Here is a 27,281-nt window from a genome sequence, read left to right on the forward strand (position 1 = left end):
TTTGTTCTAGATGGGTAGTTAGATTTTTATACTTAGTATCTGAGGACGCATTTTATCCTTTGAGTATGGCTGAAGGAACAAACCATCAAGTACGGGAGAAAAAAATAGTTTATAAAACAACTGCTCAGTGGGCATTAGATAATTTAAGTTGCAATAAATATATGCATCCTGACACCATAGCAGCTTAAAACATTTTTTTGAAATAACGGTCCAAACACTTGATAGTTTATTGAAATTTTTTAACTTTTCAATTTACAAAGTTTGAACAGAATAACGTCTGTCGGGTCCTCTAGTTTTTTATAAATATCATGATATTTTCGAACCCTAGCTTAGCACACAGCCTACTATTAACTCCTGATTCTTCATATGTGGATTTGCGGTCTTTCTCTTTCTTTCTTTTTTTAATTTTTTTTTTTTTTTTGCACTGATGGTTTACTGAATGTTCTATGCTTCCTCACAAAGTACAATTTCATTTAAAATATAGTTTTGGATGCTTTCGGACACAGACAGGACGGTGTTAATCGTGATTTCTACCGTAGTATCTTAAACCTTGCCAATCCTGCCTTTGGTTTCAGTCCAGATAAACAAGGTTGTACTGCATCTAAAATGCAGTTTGGGGTTCCCACCAAAGTTTCTTACATCTCCTTTTTCAAAATGCAGTCAAACTCTTATAACGAGTCGCTTATATCTAGTTGTGCACCTCGCCTTTTTGATTTCGGATGTTCCAAAGGGGGTCTTTAACGCCTTTTTTGGGGGGAAATCATTGTTAATTTCAGTTTCAACTCAAGTGGGGTTATCATTTGGCAAACACTTGGTGATATATCGCCAAGTTTTTTTGAAGACTTTTCGACAAATTTGGCGGTTTTTAAAAATTATTTGTTTTTATTTTGGCCACTATTGGCGATAGTTAGAGAGTTAGCCATTGAATCATTGTTGGCCGGATTGGACCCAATTGGGTTGGACCCAGTGGGTTTTTTTGAAAAAACCCATCTAAAAAAATCCATTATTTAACCCACTTTTGGGTTTTTTTAAATTTTCTGAGAATTCTCTTTAATTAATTCAAATACTTTCACAATTAAAACTTCTTTTTTATTTGTTCTTCACCACAGACAATGGTTATAAAAAATGAATTTTGAGCTTTAATAGTATTTCTTAACTGTTAACGGCATTAAAAAAGTTCTTCAAAGATTTTAAATAAATATATTTAACTTTTTTCTTTAACTGGACAATAAATAACTCAAATTATCTTGACTAAGTCCTGTCACGTCTGATTTTCTCAATATTTGTAGATTGTACAGAGGAAACTATTCTAGCCAAAAGGCTTTCGTGTGAATTATTTTCTGCAAACCAACACGTCACAAATCTCAAACACACACAAGGTATATTTTTTAGAAATTAACACGTTTTACAAATGGCCGGACGGAAAACTGAATAGGGTGTAGAGTATTTTCCTTTTCTTACCAAAAAGTTTAATATTCCTTACTCTGTACACAGAAATAGAAAAACAGGCAACATAAAATTCAAAGAAATGTCTTGACTAAGCTGGAATTCAGTAAAAAGGGATTTAAACTATTTGAGGTTCTACAGTAGTTTTGCATAACAAAATGAAATACAATAAAGTAAAATGCAAAAAAAAAATGTAGTAATTAAAAACGAGCATACGAACAAAGATTTTATCACTGTAGAAGTAACTTTGCCGTAACTGTTGGTAATCATGGAAAGTAAAAAATCTGAAACTTCACCATTCTTGGGGTTTTGTCGACTTTTATACTTTTCTTCAGAAAACGCTGAATTTTCCAGCTTTTTTTACCCCAATACAATTTTTATGCTTTGTTCATATACTTACGTTACAATATTCTACAAGTACCCCACATTTTCCCTAAAAAAAGACAAAAAACCCACATTTCTTTTAAAAAACCCAGCTTTAGTTGGGTTTTTTGGGTTTTATTTAAAAAAACCCAAAAAACCCTGGGTCCATGGGCTTTTTTTAAAAAACCCGGGTTTTTGCCAACCCTGCATTGAATCCATTAAAATGTCCAATATTGGAAAAATTAATCCGTATGAAACGTTTTTTTTTTTTTTGCTTCAGTTTGCAACAAATTTGGGGCAAAAATAGTTAAAGTGTTTCTTTGCTTACTCCAAGGCACTAATATTATCATTAAATATGCGTAAAAGGAAGTCATGTGATACGCACATCAGCTCTTTTATCACTGTTGTACAGTACCAAAGAAGTTGATTACATCATTCTGCTTTAAATTGTCTAAATGTATCTTTCTTATGTCATTGTTTTTGAGGGATATACGTATATACACATGTAATTTTTAAATGTTTCTTTACTTCACAAATTAAAAAAAGTACTGTCATCGCTTGTTCTCATGGTTGATTACTAACTTCAGTTAACTTTGGAATGTTGGAGAAAAATTAGCAAAAAAGGCTGAGCTGAGCTGGAAATCAAAAAAAATTTTATGAATCGCAAAAAAATGCTCGCTTTAAGCTGGGTTTGTTCGTTAAAAGCGAGTTATGCTTCCATAGACTTATCAGTGTACCAACCAGGTATTTCTGATTTACTCGCTAAATCCAGGTTCTCGTTAAATCAGGGCTCGTTACAAGCGAGTTCAGCTGTAGTCAGATCGGCAAAAGACTTCTGCTCTGTAAAAACTAGTCAAAGTTGGGAATTGTAAAAAAATTGGACATAGTTATGCCAGTCAAAAGAAAGGAAGAAAAGCATACCATGTTGTCAAATTCGCTACTATACTCAATTCAGCGAGAGCTGATAGAGGAACTAAACAAAGAGGGTTACTACTTTCATGAGTTACTCGCCCGACTGGCAATGCTGTTCGCATTGAAAGCGCGGACATTTCGCTTATCTGATTGGCGCTGTTTTCAATCATCCCAGCGCCAAGCAGACAGCGGTAACGCCAATTGTCACGTTGCTTTGTTTACGTCCACTATCAGCTCTCGCTAAATGGACTATAGTCAAGTCTGTTGCAGTGGACTCTTTCTATCTGAACACTCCCTAATGTGAACACCTCATTATTCTGACCTCATTTTTATGGTCCCAACGAATACATATGAGACTGCGAGAAGCAAAGGGGGGGATGTAAGTGGACATTTTCAAGTTTGGAGTAAAACGCGTTTAAAGATAACATCCTAGGTAGACTTTCATTGATTTTGTTTTCTAAATCATGCTGTACAGCAGCACCTACCAGGGCTACCAGTACCATCTCTTGCCCCAAGACCAGGGTTTGGTTTTTTGCCGGCAAAAAGGTATTTTTGCCGAGACAGTGGAAAAAACCATGGCAAAAATGGAAAAAACCGGCAAAAATGGAAAAAACAGCAAAAACCGAATTGCAAATAAAGTAGCATTATAGTGTTAGTCAAGAAATAGTGACAATATAATATAAATAATGTACTTTAATATTTTAGTTATATCTCTCCATGTTACTTCTGATTTATAAGGTGAAAAATAAATTAAAAACAAATGTTGGGATTGCAAAACTTAAGACTTTAAATGTTTGCTAAAACAATTTTTCCAGAATGAGCCAATTCCTTCAATGCTAAAACAAAGAATGTTTACTTAATCTTAGTAAATTAATAAAAAGATTGAATTCTAATTATATATATATATATATATACATATATATATATATATATATATATATAATCACTTTTTTTTATCCCACTAAGATTTTTAAGTTATTTAATTAATAACAGAATATTTACTTGAATGTAGAAAAATATTAACTTTTCCTCACTAAAGAAATAATGCATTTTTTCTCACTTACTGGGAAAATGGATAGCCAAGAGAAGAATTAAAAAAGAAGAAAAAAAAAAGCTGATCAATATGTGCATTCTATATTCACTCTACTTTTTAGTAATACTAGCTCACTCTACAGAAAGTGGCAAAGCCTTTTACCAAAATCTTTTCATGCTTTTACTTTTATATAAAAGGAAAAAAAAACTGTCCGTAAGTTGTTAACACAAAATCTATTTTTGCCACTTTGGCCAAAACCTATTTTTGCCGGGCAGTAAAAACCATGGTTTTTTCCGCCCCCGGCAAAAACTTGCCAACCCTGTCCAAGACAGAGGAGAGGTTTCCCTACTATTGGCACTGCTTATCTCCAAATTTTTAATTTTGCCACTTACATGGCTCTACTTCTCACTGCCTCATGTCGTCGCCACAGAGCAACAGTAAGATATTCAATCCCAGAAATAAAACTAAGATATCTTTCTCTTTATCCAGTCTCCCACTATAATGAACACCTCATAATTTGAACACTTTTGTTGGGTTCCATGAGTGTTTGGAATAGAGAGAGTCCTCGTAACAAATTTTTAGGTTTTCGGAATTTCTTGAGGTAAATTGTTTTTGAATGAAAAATGATTAAAAAAGCTTTGTTCTACAAAATGAATAAAGTGAAAAACTAGCATAAATAAAGCACAAAATCTCATATAGCTATTTCAAGGCTACAATGGAGCCTCTTCATCAGTGGAAAAATGTTTTTTACACTGATGAAAAGGCTCCATCGTAGCCTTAAATAGCTATATGCTGTATTTTCTTGAGATTTTGTGTTTTATGTTGGGGGGGGGGGGGGGTTTCCACTAAATTCATAAGTTTTTATTTAAACTCAAACATTCACTGAGAACTAACAGAGAACACGAACGACAATACGGAAAAAAATCACTTGCATATTTTTACTTCCTTTTACAAAAAAGGAAGTATTGTATTCGCGAAAAAAAAATGTTCACTCGAAAATCGGCCTTCATTTCCATTTTACTCACCACAGAATGAATGTTGAGTTTTCTTTTCGACCCGACCACACGTGGATATATGCCTAGGAATGTACAGGCACCCAAAATACCCATTTTAACGATCCCCGAGTCACTTAAGACGTGTTTCCTCATGACGTCTGTATGTACGTATGTGCGTATGTATGTCACATAACTCAAGAATGGTATGTCCTAGAAAGTTGAAATTTGGTAGGTAGACTCCTAGTGGGGTCTAGTTGTGCACCTTCCCTTTTGGTTGCATTGAGATGTTCTAAAGAGGGTCTTTTACACCTTTTTGGGGTAAAATCATTGCTAATTTCAATGCACTCACATGATGATATAATTTGGCAAACACTTTACAACATATCGCCAAGCTTTTAGTCGCCAATTTGGCATTTTTTTTAAGATCTGGTTTTAATTTGGCCATATTTCGAGAGTTAAGCATTGAATCACATTAAAACTGCCAACATTGGAAAAATTTATCTGTATAAAAGGTTTTCTTTGTCTCGGTTCGCAACAAACTTCAGGTGAAAACATTTAAAGTGTTTCTTTGCTTAATCAGAGGCATTATTATCATTAAATTGGAGTAAAAGGAAGTCATGTGATGCACACATCCAACTCGTTTTGCCTCAATGACAGACTTGTGTATCGAGTTAAGACGAAAGCAAATAGCTGTTCCTCATTTATTTTTTAGAATTCAGTGATATTTTTTTCACTTATTCTTGACTATAAAAGAAAAACAATTGGAACATTTAATGAATTAAATCACAGTTATTTTAAATTTCTGGGATTATTTTTGCGAGGGAAAAATTGAAAATTATTTATAAAACATTTTGTCCAGTCTCTTACTAAATATAATTTCATTCGAGATGGCTTACATTTTCAATAAAAGAATTTATTACAAGTTAAGTATTTACTTGTAATCATTTTGTTTTGCAGTTTAGAAAAAGGAACAGTGTAGTAATATGGACAATTGTTTTTAAAGGTAAGAGTACTTTTATTCAAAATCAAGTCTCTTTCGTAAATTTTTGTCTAAAAAATTTAAATTAAATGCTTTTTTTTTGCTTGAAAGTAATTTGTTGTTTTTCATTTTGTTATTTATTTTTATGGTTATATTATTTTTATATTGCTTTGTTTCTTGGTGTTAGCAGTTAGATTTATAAGCATGTAGGCAGGTAGGCTTTGGAAAACATCATGATGTTACTATCAAATTCGTTACCAGTCAATTTGGTTTCTTTATTACTGGTAATGAGTTTGAAGGTTTCCCAAATTTCTTAAGGTAAGTTGTTTTTATTCAAATTTAAACAATCACCAAGTATTAAAAATATTATACTCATAGTTAAAGGAATACAAAACCTAAATGAGTTTCGGAACTTTGTACTTATTGGTGTTTCTAAAATCGTTTGAAAATGGCGAAACATTGACTGACCTTCAATTTGACAAAAACAGTCCACAATTTTTTTTTTTTTTTTTTGCATAAGTGCTTAATAACATTGTCAGACATGTTTAACCAAGGTTCCCACGGACCCTCAAAAGTCCCTATAAAGGCCCTATTTTTAAGTATTGTTTGTAGGGACCCCTCTAAAGCTGATATTTTGTAGTTAAAAGCCCTAAAAATTAATCAAAGGCCCTATTTTATTAGGATTTATGTCATTCCATGTCAAATACAAAAAAAAAAAAAAAAAAATTCAACCTGACGTCTCAGATTTTTGTGAAACTTTTAGGAACCTTTCTCTTTAATGTCTATCTATATTTTAAAAAAAAATATCATTTATAAGTAATATGTAATTATTTTTTTAAATTTGTTAAACAGCACTTTTTTTAACTTGCCAGCAGTGTTTTAAAGTGTTTTATTCAAGTTCTGTGGGAGCAAGAGGGTTTTATAATAACTCATTTTTAAGGTACTTGCATGCACTTTAATTATATATACAGTCAACTCCCAATTATCTGTGGAATAGGGTGGCACGGTAACCGTGAATAACTAAATTCATGGATAATCCGCAAAGTAAGTAAAAAGCAAAATTTGTCTAATAGCTTTAGATATATCAATAATATATGTACATGTAAAAGCCTGTGGATAATTCGCCCCGTGGATAATACACTGCTTGACAATTGCTAAGGAACAATTACGTTTTTGGGAATAATTAAGAATAGATAATGATCAAAGAAACAGAACGAAATATATAGTTAGTAGGGATGATGTGCCTTTATTATAAGTACAAAATAATACGGATATTAGTGCATCAATGAAGTAAAAACTTAAGAATAAAAAAAATAATTCGACTTAGATGATTTTCAAACAACCACCAAAAAATTATCTAGGTCATAATGATGAAGACATGAGTACTTTAGTATGACGTGTGATTACCATGGACACTAATACAAATTTTGCATCTGTTTTCCATATTCCCCAATAAACTATCAAGGAGTTCTTGGGGGCTATTTTCCCACTCCTCTCTCAAAGCGGATTTGTGTTCTTGTACTGTTCTGGGAGGAATGGTTCTTTGCGTAACACGCCTGCCAAGACCTTTACAGGTGTGCTCAATTGGATTAAAGTCGTTAGAGAACGCAGGCCACTATATACGGAGAATGTTTTCACTTTGCAGTGTGTCTGACACTTCAGTGCTCCTGTGTGGCAGTGTATTGCCGTCCAGTAAGAGAAAGTCTAGACCTACAGCCCCCCTAAAAAGACGAACATGGCCCAGCATAACTTCTCTGCAATACATTTGCGACGTATTGTTTTCTTATTCAAACATGTGAAGCGGTGTTCTGCCATTGTGCATGATGCCTGCCCACAAAATGACGCATGGGCCGTATCAATCACGTTCGCAAGCAAATTTTTGTGCATGACGTGTTCCACTCTCTCTCCACAGTAGTTGGTGACCAGAATCACTTGTCACACTGAAACGGGATTCGTCAGAGGACATCACTCTAGACCAATTTTGACGATCCCACCAACATGTTCGTCAGACCAACGTAATCTCTCTCGACGATGGCGTGGTTGAACTTGGATGTAACGTACGGGCTTCCGTGCATACAAACCGACATTATTTACTCGCCGTGAGAAGGTTCTTGTAGAAACATGCGTACAAGTAGCGGTTGTAAGATTTGCAGCTATCTGTCCAGGAGTGAAATTTCTGTTCCTTTTTACCACGAGGGCTACATAGCGATCCTCTGAAGGTGTGGTGTTTATACGACGACCCCTGGCGTGCTTTTGCAAAGCATTTCCACCTTCAGCGGCCTTCTTTAATGCGGAGATGGCACTTTTTGATACACCAATTGCAGCAGCCACAGTGGTGACAATTTGACCTACTTCCAGTCGTCCAACCGCTCGTCCACGATCGTAGATACTCAAATGATGTCTTGTTGACATTTTACTCTTAAGTATGTCAAGAACCAAACAGAACTTCAGAGAAAAACCGTTTTTAACATCCAACACTATTTTTGTTAAAAACCAAACAGCGTGAATTTTTGTACGAAACTTCGGCGTGTATGCACTGTCTTTTACACAGATAACGAGTCTTGATCTACCACCATAGACTAATAATAAGAGTAGACCGAGCTTTCTCATTCTTGCTGATAAAGAAAATTGGTTCATAGATGTATCATGTGACTAGTGGAAGGGCTTGGCGAAGACTTTGGCAGCATGGTTGCTAGATGGCAGCATTATCCATAGTTTGGCACTCGACATGTATTTTAAGACAATGTGTTTTCATTAAAAAAAACTTCCAGGTGCAGAGATTGAACTGTTTTTCTTTTAGTTATGCATTATTTTGACATTAGTAACAGTTTTTGATCAGTTTTCGGTAACTTTTATTTCATTTGGAGCTGTCAGCGTTGGCGTGAACGAAATGGCGTAAACGTTTTGCGTTAACGCAAAAATGTACTAATCGGTATCTTAAATTGAAACTGTAGGTAAAAATCTTACCGTTTGCTGATTCTTCTTGGTCGCTTGCATCTTTTATTGCTTAGAGAGTTATTGAAATTGACTAAAGAAAATGCACAATACTATCTAAACGAAAAACTCACTATATTAACAAATATTTACAACTTAGAATAACAAATTTACAAATCGGACTCCATAAAAGATCATTCTTCCGTGTTCCATCAATTCTATTTATTTTATTTCGCGCTGGCGTTGATCGTCTGCTACGATCAACGCCCGCTGTTGCTAGGATATCCACCAGTCACATGGTTTGGTTTATGAGCAGCAAAAGGGTTGCCATAGCTCGGTCTACTCTTATTATTAGTCTATGTCTACCACGCCATCTGAACTTGAATTAGTTTCCATTGGCCAGCTGGTTGAGGTACAAATTTGCATAAATCATTTGTTCCTTAGCAATTGTTAAGCAGTGTAGAAAGTTTACTGTGTAATTTAATTATTTTGAAGAAATTTTTTTCATTCAAATTTAAAGTTTCAAATATGTCCTTTAAGATTTTTGAAAAAAATTTGATTTTAAATGTGTATGTTATTGAATACACCCAACATTTTTCAGAGTAGGACTATGAATGACTAAGCAGTTAGGGCAAATAATGTGGGAATATGTTTGCAATTTTTGCTTTCAAATGTTAGAGCTCATGTTTTATGAAAGCAGCAGAGTTTTGATTGTTCATTTTTAAAGAGAATTACACATATAATATATAATTTTCATGTATAGTTATATAATTATATAGTCATATAATTATTTCATATATAGTTATATAACATATATAGTTATATAATTTTCAATAAAAAAAAGTTTTCCACAAAATTTTAAAATATTAAACTTAAAAAAATTTTGAGATGGGATCCTACAATTTTTTTTAAATACTGCTTGATTTCTAATGCATATATTTATAAAAATGTTCTAAGATTTTCTGTGGAGCTATGAAGGGTTCAGCATTTACTAAAAAGTTTTAGCGAAAATTTTAGTAATGTATCCTACATTATTTGCTGTAACTGATGATCCTTTCACTGTCACACTCTGAAATTCTCTGTATTCATTGAAGTAGAATAAAAATCATGTTTTTTCCAAAAATTTTAACAGACACTAGCTTTAAAAATTTTTGAACTTAAAGTTTTATGAAAAAAAATCACAAACTTAATTGTCTATAAAATGAGCTATCATACAGCTAACTCTATAGCTCGAATAGAACTTTAGCTATAGCATTTTAAAACATTGCTGTCTAGTCAAAAAAAAAAACTTTTTAACGCATTGCAAAAATTACTCATCAATTAAAATGATAAATTTAAAAAAAAACAGTGGGCAAATTGAAACCAGATTTTAAAAAAAAATCGCCAAATTTGTCGCCAAGTTGACGAAAAACTTGGCAGCCAAAAGACTGCCGATATATCGCCAAGTGTCCACAAAATTATAACACCACTTGCGTATGCATCGAAATCAACAATGATTTCCCCCCAAAAAGGGTCAAAACACCCTTTTAGAAACACCCAAAAGCAACCAAAAGGGGAGGTGCACAACTAGACCTCACTAGGAGTCTACGTACCAAATTTCAACTTTCTAGGACATACCGTTCTTGAGTTATGCGACATACATATGCACATACATACATAGGTACATACGGACGTCACGAGAAAAGTCGTTGTAATTAACTTGGGGGAATGTCGAAATGGATATTTCGAATGTTTATACATTTTTAGGCACTTATCGCTGTATGGTCGGGTCGAAAAAAAAACTCAACATTCATTCAGGGGTGAGCAAAATGGAAATTAAGGCCGAATTTTGAGTGAAATTTTTTTCGCAAATACGATACTTCCTTTTTTGTAGAAGGAAGTAAAAATACATATAAAAATATCTAAGACACTATGGTGTGAGCCATTGGCCTTAAATGGCCCTAAATAGCTTAAAAACATGCCATAAAAAGGCCATATAAAGACCCTATTTTTTCATCTGCTGGAAAAGTGGGAACCCTGTTAACACATACATGATCAACTATTTTACTTTCAGTGTGATTTTTTTAAAAAGTATTTCCTAAACTGCATACATTTTTTGAAAATGACCCAATTTTAATTATTAAGAGAGTTCGTACGGGTCACAGAAATCCTGGAAAAAATAGAAACAAATTTCAGAGCTGGAAAAGTCATGGAAAATTAATATTTTTAATAAAAGTCATGGGAAAATTTGTTGAGCAGAAAGATAGTAGCATGCTAAAAGATTATTAAAAACCTTGAGTATTGTTTGTTAAAGATATTAATACTGGAAAATTGAATGATCCCAAAAATAGATCTTGAGTTTTGGAAGCCTTTTGCATCCGCTTCTGTTACAGCCACCCACCTTTTTAACCGACTTCAAAAAGGAGGCGGTTATCAGTTCATACTGTATGTATGTTTTTTTTTTGTTTGTCCACTCATAGCGTCCCACCTAGTGAACCGATTTTGATGATTCTTTTTTTAATGGATAGAGGATGGCTCAGCTTAGGTCCCATTACTTTGTTTGACCATATTTGTTCTTTAGAAAAAAAGTTATGGGCAAAAAACAGTAAATTTTATGCAATTTCCAAATGATATTGTAGCGAAGTTCGCTCTTTTCATCCGTGGATAACGGTGGCTCAGTGGTAGAATTCTCGTCTCCCACACGAGCGACCCGGGTTCAAATCCCGACTAGGACAAAGTGAATTTTACTAAAATTTCGTTTCTACTGTTTCCCGTATTTTCTCGAATGTTCTATTAATTTCTGTATCTTTTCAAGTCTGGAAAGTTCCAGCACTTTCTCAAGTTGTATATAAGGAGATGTAACGTACATTCGTGGTTCTGAATAAAGATCTCGAGTTGAGACTAATGAGTATTCGCTTCATTTGGCTTTCACATTGTCTTCGCTATCTTCATCCACGCGACAATAGGAAACTCATTGTTATAAAAGTTTGGTGCCATATAACAGTAACATAAATAGTAATTGTAATGATAATTTTGAATAAAGGCTTTTCTAAAGCAATACAGTGATATAGAGCCGCACTTCTTACTAGGTAACTTCTTACTTTTACTGAAATATCTACATTTACACTAAAAAGAATGAAATAAAAAATTTTTGAAAAAAAAAAAAAATAGAACCGACTTCAAAATTGCTCTAAAAAGTGAAAAATAATTTTATTCTTTAAACACCATCGATAATACTTTTAAACATAATTTTTGAAGTTGGCGCAAAAACAAAAAGTAAAATCCATTGTAACCATGCTTCGTTCATATTTTTATCAAAAAATCATCCAAACTTAGGAACGGAACATTTATATCGTTACTCAAATATGCTGTCATCAATGCGTAATGCATGTGGTAGTGAAGAAACTGGGCTTGGTTAAATTTATACTTGTAGTTGAGTTATGGCTGTGAATGATTTTATCGATCGTTTTTGCGCCAACTTCAAAAATTATGTTTAAAAGTATTATCGATGGTGTTTAAAGAATAAAATTATTTTTCACTTTTTAGAGCAATTTTGAAGTCGGTTCTTTTTTTTTTTTTTTCAAAATTTTTTTTTGTAATGTGCTTTTACTACTGGGACATCACTCATTTTGAATTTGCCTTTATTTTTAGCACTTCTTATATTTTATATTCTGTAGTGGTGGAATTACATGTTTTTGATTTTGCCACCCACTCAAAAGGTAATTCAATTGCATCCGATTTCATTTCAGCCACTCGTTAGAAAAATCATGGTTAATTTTGTCAGACATTATCTTAATTTGTTGAAGACTTCAGAAAATCAATACTTTTGTCAGGGAATAGAACATTGAAATAGGGGAATTCTAATACTCTAAAACAGTAGTGCTCAAGATATGGCCTGATTCATGTGGCGAACTGAAATATCCATGTTAGATTAAGGAATTTACTGAAATATGTGGCTTTACTTTAAAGAATGAAAATACTGTCTAGTTACATGGATGGTTAGATGCACTGTTGACACCTAAGGGCAATATTTTTATAAAATAAATTTATTACTCGAAAGTTTACCGACTCATGCAGACTTAGTCCAATTCATTACTATTCTGGACCTAGATATTCAACATTTAAGCATCAGTATTGTTACATGTTCGGTGCCAACTTCAAACTTTCTTTAAATGACGACACAGTTCTCGAGAAAAGCACATGAGATTTATTTACAGCTATGTACAGGAAATGTAGTTACAACTGCTAAGTTAATCATCAGCAATTAGGAAAATATCAATTAACACTGTAAACTCAACGATCACACACCTATTTACTTCAAAATACACAGAAACACAACCTAAAGGCAAATACATGCTCTCAGCGCAACCGCTCAGACCAGTCTGCCTTTGAACTCACTTCATGGCTATTTATAAACTTCGAAAGAGAGCTCTCAAATATTCTTGAAAATCCTACACCGTTCTACCACTTTCTCATATTTTCTTTTTATTCCATTCACAAATCTTATCATTCAGAAATGGGCGGACCGTATACTTTAGTCGAATGTTAGGGGGTTGTAACACATCGTTCAATAAGTCCCGAGACTAACCCATAGATGGCGCTAGTAGTACCAAACTAGCCACGTTTCCCTAGAGACATAACCTTTACATGAAACGTGTAAAAATTTCACGTCGATTGAACAACAAACAGCAGAGTTATAGAGGTTAGAGTAAAGTGATTTTGTTATTAGTTTGAAAAATGGAAAAAAGCGAGTTTCGCGTGTTAATTAAACATTGTTTTTTAATGGGTAAAAACACCGTAGAAGCCCAGCAATGGCTTGAAAAACATTACCAGGACTCCTGTCCATCCAAATCAACGATTTGTCGTTGGTTTGCTGAGTTTAAACGTGGTCGTACGGACACAAATGATGCGGAACGTTCGGGTAGGCCATTGGAAGCCGTTACACCGGAAAATGTGAGTGAAACGTTAAAAATAGTAATGAAAAATCGCAAAGTGAAGGTCCGTGAGATTGCAGAAATGATACAAATATCATCTGGAAGCGTGTTTAAAATCCTTCATGAAAAATTGAGCATGAAAAAGGTTTTTTCAAAGTGGGTGCCGCGATTGCTTTCAATGGAGCAAAAACAGCAACGAATTGACGACTCAGAGAGCTGTTTATCGATATTCAATCACGATAAAAAAAAAAATTCCTGCGCTGATACGTGACCATGGATGAAACGTGGATACACCATTTCACTCCGGAGTCGAAACGGCAATCATCTGAGTGGCGCATGGCTGGAGAAAGCCGCCCAAAGCGTCCAAAAACGCAGCAGTCTGCTGGCAAAGTCTTGGCGTCTGTTTTTTGGGATACAAATGGCGTCATTTTCATTGACTACCTGGAAAAAGGCAAATCCATCAATAGCGATTATTATGTTGACTTGTTGGTACGTTTGAAGGAGGAGATTGCGGCGAAATGACCGCATATGAAAAAGGAAAAAATCCTTTTTCATCAGGATAATGCGCCATGCCACAAGTCCATGAAAACAATGGCAAAAATTAATGAGTTGGGCTTTGATTTGCTTCCCCACCCCCCGTATTCGCCAGATTTAGCCCCTAGCGACTACTGGCTCTTTGCAGATCTGAAAAAAATGCTCCAGGGAAAAAAATTCGGCTCGAATGAGGAGGTCATTGCCGAAACAGAAGCCTATTTTGAGGCAAAGGAGAAATCCTTCTATAAGCATGGAATAGAAATATTGGAAAGGCGCTGGAAAGATTGTGTCACTCTAAAAGGAGATTATATTGACGAATAAAAATGATTTTAAAAAAAAAATTGTGTTTTCATTGTTAGTCTCGGGACTTATTGAACGATGTGTTATGTACATTACAAGAAGCTATTTACAGGTTACATTACTTAGATAATTTTAGATAAAAATAATGGAATAAACGCCAAATTTAGCCAGATTATAACAAATTAATCATCAAAATAATTACTATTTACAGAATTTGTAACAATATATTGCATTCTGTATATTTTTACTTCAATCAAATTTATATGTTAAAGACAAATAAGTACAGTTTATAATTAATTCCTATACATAGGCAGATTTAGGACTGAGTTCCTGGGGGGGGGGGCAGAATCTTTTTTGAGCAACATTTTTAATGCCCCCCCCCCCACATGTTTTGGTTTGTTTTCCTGTGATGCATAAGGCCATGCTTTACTTTTTTTGTGTCGTTTTAATTAATGTGTTTTTATATGCTATTCTTTTTGAATTGACCTTAAGAGGAGTGATTGGTATCAAGAGAGTGACGCAAGGCTCCCTTTTAAGTAGGATATAGTAGATCTCCAATTTTAGGGGATATCCATTTTACAACCCCCGGAGGAAATTTTGTAAAATGGATAGAAAATTCTGCTTTTTAAAGCCTTATAAGTGTTAATTGGACAGACAAAAAATCTCGGGGGAAAAATAGACAAATATATATATTTTTTTAAGTTTTATGATTTTAAATGTGCTTTGTGATGTAAGTTAATATTTTAAAAGAAATGGTGTACAGATTTAGAAAATAAGTAACATGAGAGTAACATACTACTTATTTGAACAATTCATAATTTATACACTTGATAAGAAATAAAATTGAAGCACACTTTGCTTAGGAGTTTCAAAGACTTATCTAATTATTTTCAAAGTTTGGTTGGTTAGATTGGGTGTTTTGGCACAAGAGCCCTAGTAGGTTATACTGCTCCAATTCTTTTCAAGGATTTTAGAACATTTAATAATTTAAGACACCTCATTTGCACTTTCCAGTCTCTGAAATTGAGTACTAGATTATACAGTTGTACAGTATTTTTCAAACTTTGTAAAAAAAAAAACAGCTATTTTAAGTTTGAAAGAAAAAATAAGCTATAGAATTCTAATTACAATAATCTTTTTTTTTTTTAAATTATAAGCAGTGCAGAAAACGAAAAGGAATGGAGGTAGTGTATCATTTTTTTTTTCTGGGCTAAACAGATTAACAATATGCAGTAGAAGTAACATAAAAACAATCAATACAAAAGAATTTCCAAAATACAGCATTCGGTATTAAATAAATAGCAAGATATGAAACATGTGAGTCTCAAAAATTTATTTCAAGTAATATATGTTACAAACGTAAGAACTGTGATTTTTCCTTTTTTATGCAGGATGTAGCAAGGAACTGAATTTGACATATTTTGGCATTCCTCCCCCTACCATTTGTTAGAAATTTTAAAATTTAAGGTTTGTAACCTCACGTTTGTAAATATTCAAAGCTTTTAAACTCTTGAAAATAAAATTAGTTTTTTCAAGCATTTTCCTTTTTTTAAGGAGCGAATCATGAAATTTTGAGTTACGGGCCTACTTCAAAGTTGTGGCCCTGAGCTATAGCTTGTTTATCTTATAGGCAAATCCGGCCCTGTATGTAATTCACTCTTACCTGCAGATTTTTGCAATTTTAACGAAAATTCGTCAGTTTTTACAGTTAAAGGATTTTACAATTTTAACAATCTGAACTTGTGAATCCAGAAGGTTCATCAACATATTTTGGCTGTAACAACACAAAATATCTAGTTTTTGAAATCACGCAAATTGAAAATAAACATTCTGAAAAGAAAGAAAACAAATTATAACGAGTAGATCGTTCTGTACTGCAAATACGGGAGAGGGAGGGGGGTTCCCTTTGTTATAGGTTCTAATTTGTAAAAATAATCGTCAATTATTATAAGTGTTGCAGCTGAATGCATAGCTCGTTTAGCCTATATTTCCATTTATATACTTGCTCAAATGGTCTTCAGTCAAATAGTGAATTTAGACATATTTTCAGCACCCCAGTGACAGCTGTACTATTTGTATTTCATGTTCTTCTCTTTTTTTCTCTTCTCCAATCAGAAAAGCACATTCGTTAATCTCTTCATTTTCATTGAACAATTCAAAGAAAAAAATGTTTTTTTTTTGTTTTAAGATTTTAGGAAATGTGTTGATACTATATGAAATCCTCCCAAAACTGAGGGGCCTTGCCCTCTATGCCCCCCTTTTCTACTATAAATCCACCCATGCCCTTCTGAATTATTCAAAAATAATAATAATTATAATAATGATTGTTAAAAAATTTTTTTGGAAGATGTGCTGTTACTACATAAAGTCCTCCCAAAGCTGGGGGGCATTGCCCCCTCTTCCCCCCCATAAATCCGCCCATGTTCCTATAGTGTGCACTAGCATTTTTTCAAGCACAAGTAAGCGCTTCAATGAGGTAGTTGCATTCACTTAAAAGTTTTGCTAAATGCCTATTTCCAAAAAAGTTGAAGAGCTTGACGTTAAATAATACTATTCTCTTTGTGCAACAAGGTCATGAAAATTTTTATGAAGTTGTGAAAAAAATCATGGGCATTTTTTTTATCTGAAGTGAGTATGAACCCTGTATTAGGGTTTTAAAAAATATTTTTCTCTTATGCTTGAGGTTTCAATCCTTTAGCATCCTTATCAGCATTTTGATCAAATTTTAAAAGTTGGAGTTTTTTTAACATATGTTACTTGAAAGTGGCTTATTTTGTTTTTTATTTTTGTAATTGTTTCCCAACTTTGTCAATATTACTCTTTGGACATCGCCAGTGCTATAATGGGTGCGTTGGAAAGAAATGCTTAAGTAAGTTTATTGTAGTGGGCAGGTAAATGGCAATATCTGCAGAAATGAGTTTTCGGGATATTTGAAGAAACTCGTTTTGGATTTAATACTAACGATAGGGAAATGGTAGAATGGGTTGTTTCCGAAATTTTAAAAGTATTTTTTTCTGGAAGAGCATGCTTAAAAACATAGGATTTAACCATTTTAAAAATAAACTGACAAATTTAATATTTTTTAACAATTATTTTAATTAGTGCACAGATTCAATTTCATTTTCTTACGCTTCTGCACATGACATAAGTGATGAAATGCCATTTACTGGTGCCATTAGTTCAATATTTAATTCACATCTTTACTCACCTGCATTGGCAGCGATATGGTTGATACTAAGCGTAGAGCGCAATATTTATTCCTTTCTTGATTATCATATCGTGGAAACGCAGTAGACAGCAAGCGTAAGCCAGTGGAGTAGCGCTCCAAAGTTAATCACTTGTGACGTCATATAAACCACACCTTTTTGAAAAAGTGGACATTTAAAAAAAATAGTTAAAAATTAAATGTTTTGAAAATGAGTTTTTTCTGCTTAATCAATCAACTTCAGTGACTAAAAGTAGTGCTTTTGACTGATAGAAACAACCCCATTAAGCTTTTTTTTTTTTTGGCTCATTTTTTTAAATTGGAAACCAACTAAGCAAGCTTGTAATATAAAGCTAAGGTACAATAGATCATTCAAAACAATGAAAAATGAAACATTTGCCGTTATTGTCCTTTACTTGCCCACAACAGTAGGTATTGTAAATACATACGTGAATCAAATGACTGTTTAATTTTCTACTACGGGCAAAGCCATGTGGGTACCGCTAGTAAATAAGTGAATAAGGGACATCTAAGTCCCTTACTAACTAAGTGAATAAGGGACAGTGTTTCTGCGTGACGAAATGCGTGATGCGGCGGTTAATGATCCACCACATTTATGTTTTGGTAGGAAATGTTTTGCGTAGGTCGCATTGGCAAAATTAAACTTGTACGAGTAGAAATCAATGATCACCAATGAATTACCTCACCAAGGTGAATGCGAAGACCCATCACGTAAAAAATAAAGAAAGTGACAAGTCTTCGCGGAACTTTTCGTGGGACAAAAAAAAGGAGCAATCCCTCTACTGTGAGGTAATTCCCGTGATTGTAATACCTGTTTAAGTTGTTGCTGCAAGGGCTTCTTTGTGACAATCTGTTTTTACAGTAAGTTACTGCCCTATAGCCAGGGCTAAGGCAGAAATATATGAAATACACCGCCAGCTCAGTCAATTCCAAAACTGCAGTTTCGTGCTTATTAGCACTCATCAGCCCGGCATAGGAAAGTGACTGAGCTGGAGATGGAAAACCTCCAGACTGAGCAGAAATGACTGAGCTGGCGGTGTATTTCAGGCAGTGGCGCCGACTCCATGGGGCCTGAGGGGGCCCGAGCCCCCTCAAAAAAAATTTTGAGGGGGCAGAGCCCCCCCAATAATTTAAGAAAATTATTAGTTATTTAATGCTTTCTAAACTCACAAATTTGTCTCAGTATTTTTTATTTTCCTTGTTTGAAGATAGTAATCTTTCCTTGTTTGAAGTACCTTGTAAAATACATTCAGCAATGAGTTACAACAAATAATTTTTATGGTTAAAAGGAGGTTAACTGAAAACGAGTGGTGTGAATAATGATAGTGTTACGGTGCTGCGAGCGCTTAAATTTGTCCCAGTGTGCGAACCTGCGGATAGTCTGTCCGATCAACAATGGGATGCGATTGAACAACTTTCATAACCACCGAGATATTTTTGATGAATTGGATATTCGACCAGACGTCAACGACTTCAAATTCAGTAATCTAGTCAGGCGGTCGACATTCGCACCTTTCTAAAGACAGCCCTAATATTGGTATTTAAAGCAGAATGTTAGATTCAAAATTTCGAAATATTAGTATTATTTTATTACCGTATTACTATAGTACTGCATTAGTTATTTTCAAATACTTAAATATTTTTAGGGTATAAGACTCTATAAAAACCCGCTATTTACATACTATGTTAACTTTATTAAACAAATTAACTGTGGGATATTATTTTTATTTAATGAACTCTGAGCTTTATTCAAAGCTATTTCACTTATTAATCAAAGTGCGACAGCAATATCTTATGCTTTATTTTTTTTAATGATAGTTTATTTAAATATAACTTCAATCTTTTCATATATATATAAATTCACTATTCTGTAATAGTCTAAAAACAAAATTATTATACTATAAATTAAACTATTTTTTTACGAAAACACCGTACATGTGGGGTTTTCTTTTTCCTTTTTTTTTGTTTTTGTTTTTTTTCGTTTTTCAAAGCCAAAACATGTGTCGAGTTAGCGAGAGTAGAGTTTTCGGGGTTCTAATGTTGATAATATATTACTCTAAAATGCTTAAAAAACTGTAAAACTTACTTTCTCCATCTCCAATTTAGAAAATTTCCCGGGGTTAAACCCGCGGCATGCCCCCCACCCTCCCAATATTTTTTTGTATTTAGGCGCACTGGGTATTTAGGCGCCCTTCCATGCAAGTCAAGTGCCCTACACCTTATAGCAATGTCTAGCCACGGAACTGCACGACTTCCCCCAAAATAGAACTGCAAAAATGTCCCACACTGAAGATAAGTGACATGACCTAATTGAACCAGAAAATTTGCATACAAATTCTTAGATTGACTTTGAAAACGACATGCCACATATTGTTTGTTAATATAAATCACATACACCAGAAAATATATAAATTGGCATTTTCAAGGTTCAAAATATCTGAACTTTTTTTTTTGGGAAAAGTTGGGGGGGGGGGGGGGGAGCGCCGTGGGAGTTCATAACCCCAGGACCACCGGTGACGTCTAGCCCCCTCAATAATTTTTGCAAGTCGGCGCCCCTGATTTCAGGTATTTCTGCTTTAGCCCTGGCTAATGGGCGGTGATTTACTGAATATTGTAAATACATGTTTTGCTATATATTTTGTTTTACTAATATTTTTCAATCTCCTAAATTTTTATCCGTTTTGAAAATTAAAATAATGTTCATTATTATCATTTATGATTTGTAGTTTTTGAAGGGCAAATAATGTGTTTGATACAGCAAGAACAAAAAAAAAAGGGAAGAATAAAGAAAATGGTGTTGTCCTACTTCACACCTGATTTATCATTTTTATCTGAATATAATTACTGTAAATTTCCTGAATTTTTTTCTTTATGTAACAGCTTAAAAATACTTTGACCTTGATCAACATTCTATCTAATTGGGTTGTATTCTTTATGCCAGTTCAGTGGTGCTTTGTTCTTGTCCGAGTGTGAAACTATTCTTGGGTTGTGTTTTGAGTTTCTTTGTGCGAATTCTTCTGACTTCATTCACTACAGTCCACTATTAAATCGAATTTTTGTAAACTTTGAACAAAGTCATATTTTTTGTGAATTCTGTGCTTCATTTCTTATTCTTATTAATGAATGATCTGGTTGAAATGATGAAAACGCATTAACGTGGCACTAAACATGGGGATTGTTGTAAGAATAAGGTGTAAAAGGTAGAAACTTTTCCTTTACTGGTACTGAAGGTGTCGCCAATTGTTTTGCAAAACTGACTTAAAAAACTGAAGTGTTTTCAGGTGTTTAAAATGATATCCCAACCGTGGTTTAAACCAAGTGGTTTTTTTTTTTTTTTTTTTTTCAAAAATGTTTTTGTTTTTGAAAAATTTAATCATTTCCCCCCATATGATTTCATAAATTTACATATTATTGCAAGGAGTAAAATCTAATTAATGCAAAGTGACTAGCAGAGCTTTATTGATAAATTACAGATTTAATAAATTTAAAAACTTATATTTTTTAAGGTAATGCAAGTAGAGTAGGCATAAAATTGTGCTGATACCTGCACACTTTTTGCATCCCTGGTAGACGATGCAGTCATAGCAAGAAAAGAAAATATGTAAAATTATGAAAACAGGAAGTATTTATGTAACTCAGTGCTCTTATAAAAGAAAAATTAATGCCAAATTTTCACTTTTCTAGGAACTTTTTTGACCCCAATATAATAAGTCTCATGTATGAATGATGGAAGAATCAATAAACATTAATTTTTATGAGTCTTCATTATTAAAATATGTTTAAAAATATTTTTATTTAAGTTTATACTGAGGCTTTTAATTAAAATGACTTCTTTTTCTTTAATAAAAAAAATATTCCTAAATGCATTAAACCAGGAGAAATGATGTCTACAAAGGAAAACGTAGTGATTTCTTTAAAACCTACTTGTCCTGTTTCAATAATTGTTATCACTGATACATTAGGTAAATAAACTACATAATTAGTAACTTTTTTAAAAATCTTTACACAAAATATGCGTTATCTTTTGATTTTTAAAATTGTATAATGTACATCAGACTTATGATTCATTTGAAGATACTGCAAAATACTTTCCATGTTTAAGAATGTGTGATTTTAATTTTACTTTTATGTTTTTATTTATAATAGATAGCTATGATTATGAAGAAATTAATCTGCAAGAATTTATTCTTGGTTATTTGTAATTAATAATGTCTGAATTATGACAGTAAATTATTTCTTTATTTATACAAAGACCCATGGGTCTGGTATGCAAACCCTGACTATAAAATGCCGGAAGTTGAAGTGCGAAAACTTTTAAAAGTTTAGGGTCACTATTTGACTGCTGACCAGTTTCATTTCTGCATTTATATTTACCGATACAGTAAAACCTGTGTATAAAGATACTATCCATAACTATAAACCTGCTTACAACGATATTTCCGCTTCGTCCCCGGGAATTTCCTATTTACTCGATGCATTTAAAACCTGCGTACAACAATACAGTCGACTCCCGCTACAATGCGATCCGACTTACGCGAAATGGCTATAACGCGATTTTTTCACTAGTAAAGAATTTTAGGCCTAACGCAAGTTCCTCCCCACAACGCAAAAAATTCCGATGGGGAGTTGTGGTGCACAAATATTGGCTTTGTAATTGGCTACTATAATTTTTTTTCCGTGAATAGACTTTCATCCCTTTCGCATCACTGCGAGCGGAAGTCCCCACACCGTACTAGTCTGAACATCGCTCACACAAATAACTAATCCTTATTTTCCATTTATTTTTTTCATTCTAAACAAGAAAGTTGATGAAATATAATGACATATAAGAGAGCTGTTTCATCAAAAGTTTGTGAAGATAGAAAGAAAAAGAGAAAGTTTTTAACAATTAAAGGAAAGCTAAACCTTGTGGATGTTAAAGCTGCTTGAAAAGCTGAATCTCAACTAAAAAAAGCGTTGAAGGTAGCACGACAATTAGGTATGATTGATTCTTCCATATTCCATACATACAATTTAAAGTCGAGAAAAGGAAACCCGTAAAAGTTTACCAAGTAATATCTTATTAAAATGCAAAAATTTGTGGAAATGGAATCTGCTCTTGTATTGTGAATTATGGAAACCTGGAAGAGGGGTCTTGCCATAGATGGAAACGTTATAAAAGAATTAGTGAAGCAACTGTTTAAAAATATATTAGAATAACGGTTTGAGCACGCAGCGTAAATCATTATCATCTTCACTTTTTTAAGTTACAAATATCATTACTGGATCTACTGTACAGTGAAATGTTTTTTAACAGTTGAAGGGGTGTTTACAAGTGTCTGAAATAATTGGGTACATTTATAAGTTTTTACACATACCCTTTTCCACAACGCGAAATTTCGACTTACGCGAGGGGTCTTAGAACGCATCCCTCGCGTAAGTCGGGACTCGACTGTATTCATTCTCTAACAAAACTTGTATACAACGATATTTTTTTCTCTTTAGTAAGCTCATTGAAGAACCAGATTTTTCCCCTTCTGTCTCAAAAAAACGACTCTATAATGTAAGGAATGTGAGATAAGAAAAGAACGGAATATGTCTAACGTTATTCTACAATTTTGTAGCTGAAGGGGAAAAGGAGGGGGAAGAAGTAATGATTGAAATGTGTACAACTGGTTATTTCTTTTGGAAATAACGCCCAACTTGGAACGAGGGAATTTTCTTTTTACGTCAGTGTCGAAGCATTTCATTTGTAGAGGATCGACTCCACGTGATTTGGAAAGACCATGTTTTAAGCAAAATTCATTTTTGATGTGATTTGCATTAAAAAAAAGTAAAAAAAATTAACACGCTTTTTCGAAAAAGAAAAAAAGTTCTGCAAATTCTTACGAAATAAACTGATGTTCACATAGTATCTTTGATGCACAGAATTTGAAATTTTTTATATTAAAACTGTCTGCAACGATAATCTGTCTGTAACTATTTTTTCTCGTTTCCCAGAAGTATCATCATAGGCACGTTTGACTCAGGGTTTCCGCTACGGTCGCATTTCTCGCAAAATGCGAAAATACTATTCAAATTACGAAAATGGAACAAAGCATTTTCGCTTTTTTGCTCCAATATAACAAGAAAAAGAAGGGGGAAAAGTGTACAATCAGAGAGAGGAAGCGATATGGAACTTAATCATTTTTATAAATCATATCTAACATGCATAAACTGTTATTAAGTTGAACAATATTTCGTCTTAATGGGCATTTTATCCCCCCAATAAATACATTACTGGGGGTTTTCAGAAAAAAAAGTTTGCTCCCTCAATATTAAGAACAATTCTGAATTTTCCATTTCAAATTTTTAAAAGATATCACATAACGTGCATTTATTTCTTCGAAGATTTCAAGCCTGAAATTTAGCATTTTGCTAAAGACTTTTTCCCCAATTTTAGTTTTTTTGCTAAAGAATTTTTAAACTTGGCTTAAACGCTGGTTTGACTGTAATTCCTTTTTCTTCCAGGAAAATGGCCTCTACATCGTCTCAGCAAGCGTCTGAAAGAGAGTCATGGACTCCCTTGCACGAGGCAGCAGCAGAAGGAGATGTGTCGAGAGTGAGGCGTCTTCTCGTTAATGGAGCGAGTACCAGTATCCGAGTCGGTCGCGGTCTGACGCCCCTCCACCTCGCTATTATCTACCAGAAAGGAGCTGTAGCAAAAGTCCTCATAGATATGGTCGACAGTCTCGACATTCAGGACGAGGATGGAAGAACTCCCTTGCATCTAGCCGTCGAGTATCGATGCATGGAAGCCTTGACGAAGCTGGTCAGAGTTGGTGCCAACACCCACATCCAAGACAAACATGGCCAGACACCTCTCCATATCGCTCTGCTCAGAGATAAGAGGAGCGCGATAGATATGTTTTTGGATCCGCACATCAAGAACAACGTCCAAGACGAGCATGGGCGAACTCCCTTGCATATAGCCGTCGAGTACAGATGCGTCGAAATTGTGCGGAGATTGGTTGCCACGGGCGTTGACACCCGCATCCAAGATGCGAGTGGCCGGACGCCTTTGCACATCGCTCTGATATATCGGAAGGAAACCGCGGCAGAAGTCCTCATCGACGTCGAGGACAATTTGGATATTCAAGATGGGGAGGGAAGAAGTCCATTGCATGTAGCTGCCGGGTATGGATGTGTGGAGACGGTCAAGAAGCTGCTGGCCAGAAAGGTCAATATGGATATACAAGACAAAAATGGCCGGACCCCCCTGCAAGTCGCTCTGGCTTATCGGGACGAAGAGGAGGCAGAAGTCCTCCTGGCTGGAGGCGGTGAATATGACGTTCAAGATAAAGAAGGGAGGTCTGCCTTTCATTATGCCGTAAAGTACGGGCATGCGGGAATCATGAGGAAGCTTATTTCTGCCTGCGTCAATCTGCGCCTCCAAGATAAACGTGGCTTCACTCCCCTGCATCTCGCTATCGATTGTGGGAAGAAGGAAGAGGCGGAATTCCTCGCCGATGTGGATGGCCGAAATGATGTACCGGATGTAGACGGTACGACCCCTCTGGTTTTTGCCTTTCAGCATTACTATGAAGGCACGGTGAAAAAGCTGCTGTTCTACGGCGCGAATCCTCACGCAAAGAACAAGTTCGGAAGATATATACTGCAAGGGTGTAAAGAGGTTAAGAAATTCCGGAATATACTTCTGGAAATGTATGCTTGGAAAGGGGTGGCGATTGATTGGACGGCGATGAAGCTCAGGCCCTATGAGGAGCAGGAATGCATCGAATATATGTCCGAGTGTGACGCCGAAATCCAGCAAATGAAGAACAGCAAAGTGTATGGGACTACCCTCTCCTACTATGCTTTTGCGAAGGCACCCCTGCGCAAAGCCGCAGTGTACCTCGAGAACGAAAACGTTCGCAATGCATTGCTGGGGTACCCGGCAATATTGATCTTTCCCCACTACTCCGATTTGATTGTTTTCAGATCGGGTAAAGCCGAAGAGAGGCGAGTCCTGGCTGCCAAGTGTGTGGACTGTTTCGCTATTTTGTGCAGGAACTTGCCTCCTCTGATTAGAATAAGCATCGACATCATATTGGGCTGTTTAAATGAGCGAGACATGGAGAATTTTGTCGCTGCTTTCCAGTTCAATTCCTGAGAATTGTGTTTTAGGTGAAGAAAGGTTAACCACTAAGAAACCTGAGCATCATGAAATTTTGGCATCTTTAGGTAAAAAACTTTTTTGAGAGAAAAAATGGTAAAATATACATATTTAAATTGCATCACAAGTACCATCAACTCGGGTAACTTTGGCCTTTACAAGTCACATTGGTCCTACAGACGTTAAGTCTATCATTACTACCAGCAATAATTAAAGCAAGCCACTGCTGCCACCTATTAAACCCTTGAAACAAATAAGTAATTTTCACACTTCTGGATACAGTAAGACGATCTCTTTTCGCTCATTAGACCAAAGTTATCCGCCCCAGTTGATGGTGCATTTTGAATTTTTTTATACGCACCATTCAATTTCTCAACAAAATTCAATGTTAAAAAATACTGCATGTATTCTTCAAAATTAATATTTGTATTCTTCCTGATGTACATTTTTAACAGGTGGAACCATTTTTATTTACTAAATTATTCTTTTTCCTGTTACAAAATAATTTGTCTTGAAACAGCATTGTTGTTTTCACTCTAAATTATGTGCTGTATGAAATTAAATTCACTTGTTTTTTTATTTTTGAGCTGTTATAATGTTTTGAAATTCGAATTGTTGTACAATTGAATTGAGAAATGTTGGAAAGTACCAATTTAAAGATATATTGCTGAAAACATGACCACGGGTCTGACCAATAGAAATTTGTGTTCCTTTAAGGACCTTTCACAAAAGTCCAACTGTTTAAAATGGACCGTTCACCGATTGACCAAATTGATGCATTACTTTTGGTTCACATTTTGAAATTTCACAAAATGATTTGATTTACCAAAATGTTTTTAAAACTTCACGAAAATAAGACCTTGTGAAAAATCCTTGACGGACCCCTGAAGACCTGTGATGAATTTATTTATTTCAAAGCAATATTTATTGTTATTTTAAATTATATGTTACAGACCTGTGTTATGTTTTACAAGACGACTAAAATTTAAATAAAATGCGTAGTAGAGATTATTTGTATGAAGAGTTTTGTGTTATAGTTTATGTTACACACAAACCCGTGTATGCAGGGCCGGGCTAAGGAACCTGGCGGTTTTTAGTTTTACAATACTGTCAGGTGGAAAGATTATACATTATTTTAGGTGCAGAATAACTTGAAAGATTTATTTCACACCTAATATTTTTCAGGAACTATGCTTTGGGGGCTGTCCTACGTTGTCGGAGAGCCCTGTATTCTGCAAACGAGAAGTTGTGAAGTTACTTGCGTTGCTTTATCATCCTGGTTTTCAATGAAAGGACAGATTAACTTAAGGGAAATAAGTTTTCATAAAATAAATTGCTTCGAGTCATTTTGATTCTGAAATTGAAAAAAAAAAAAAAGAAAACATACATAGTCCTCTTTGTTTATATCCAATTTAAATTTGGATTCTCTGTAACAGGGAGGTCCAACTCTTGGTTTTCAATGAAATAAGGACCAATTAACCTAAAGGAAATAAATTTTCAGAAAATGATGGC

At 34.4% G+C, this 27,281-nt stretch overlaps 1 protein-coding gene across 1 annotated transcript in view; it reads left to right on the forward strand.

Annotated features, from left to right (window-relative positions):
* LOC129232356 (serine/threonine-protein phosphatase 6 regulatory ankyrin repeat subunit B-like) overlaps nt 1-26,778 on the forward strand; it is a 37,352-nt gene extending 10,574 nt beyond the window's left edge. The window contains exon 3 of the mRNA XM_054866504.1: nt 24,125-26,778. Within this exon, the coding sequence (XP_054722479.1) occupies nt 24,129-25,766 (1,638 nt within the window). The 5' untranslated portion in view covers nt 24,125-24,128 and the 3' untranslated portion in view covers nt 25,767-26,778. The remainder of the gene's footprint in view (nt 1-24,124) is intronic.
* Nucleotides 26,779-27,281: the final 503 nt, after the last annotated feature.

This window comes from Uloborus diversus, unplaced genomic scaffold, assembly GCF_026930045.1.
Source record: "Uloborus diversus isolate 005 unplaced genomic scaffold, Udiv.v.3.1 scaffold_12, whole genome shotgun sequence".
NCBI lineage: Eukaryota > Metazoa > Arthropoda > Arachnida > Araneae > Uloboridae > Uloborus > Uloborus diversus.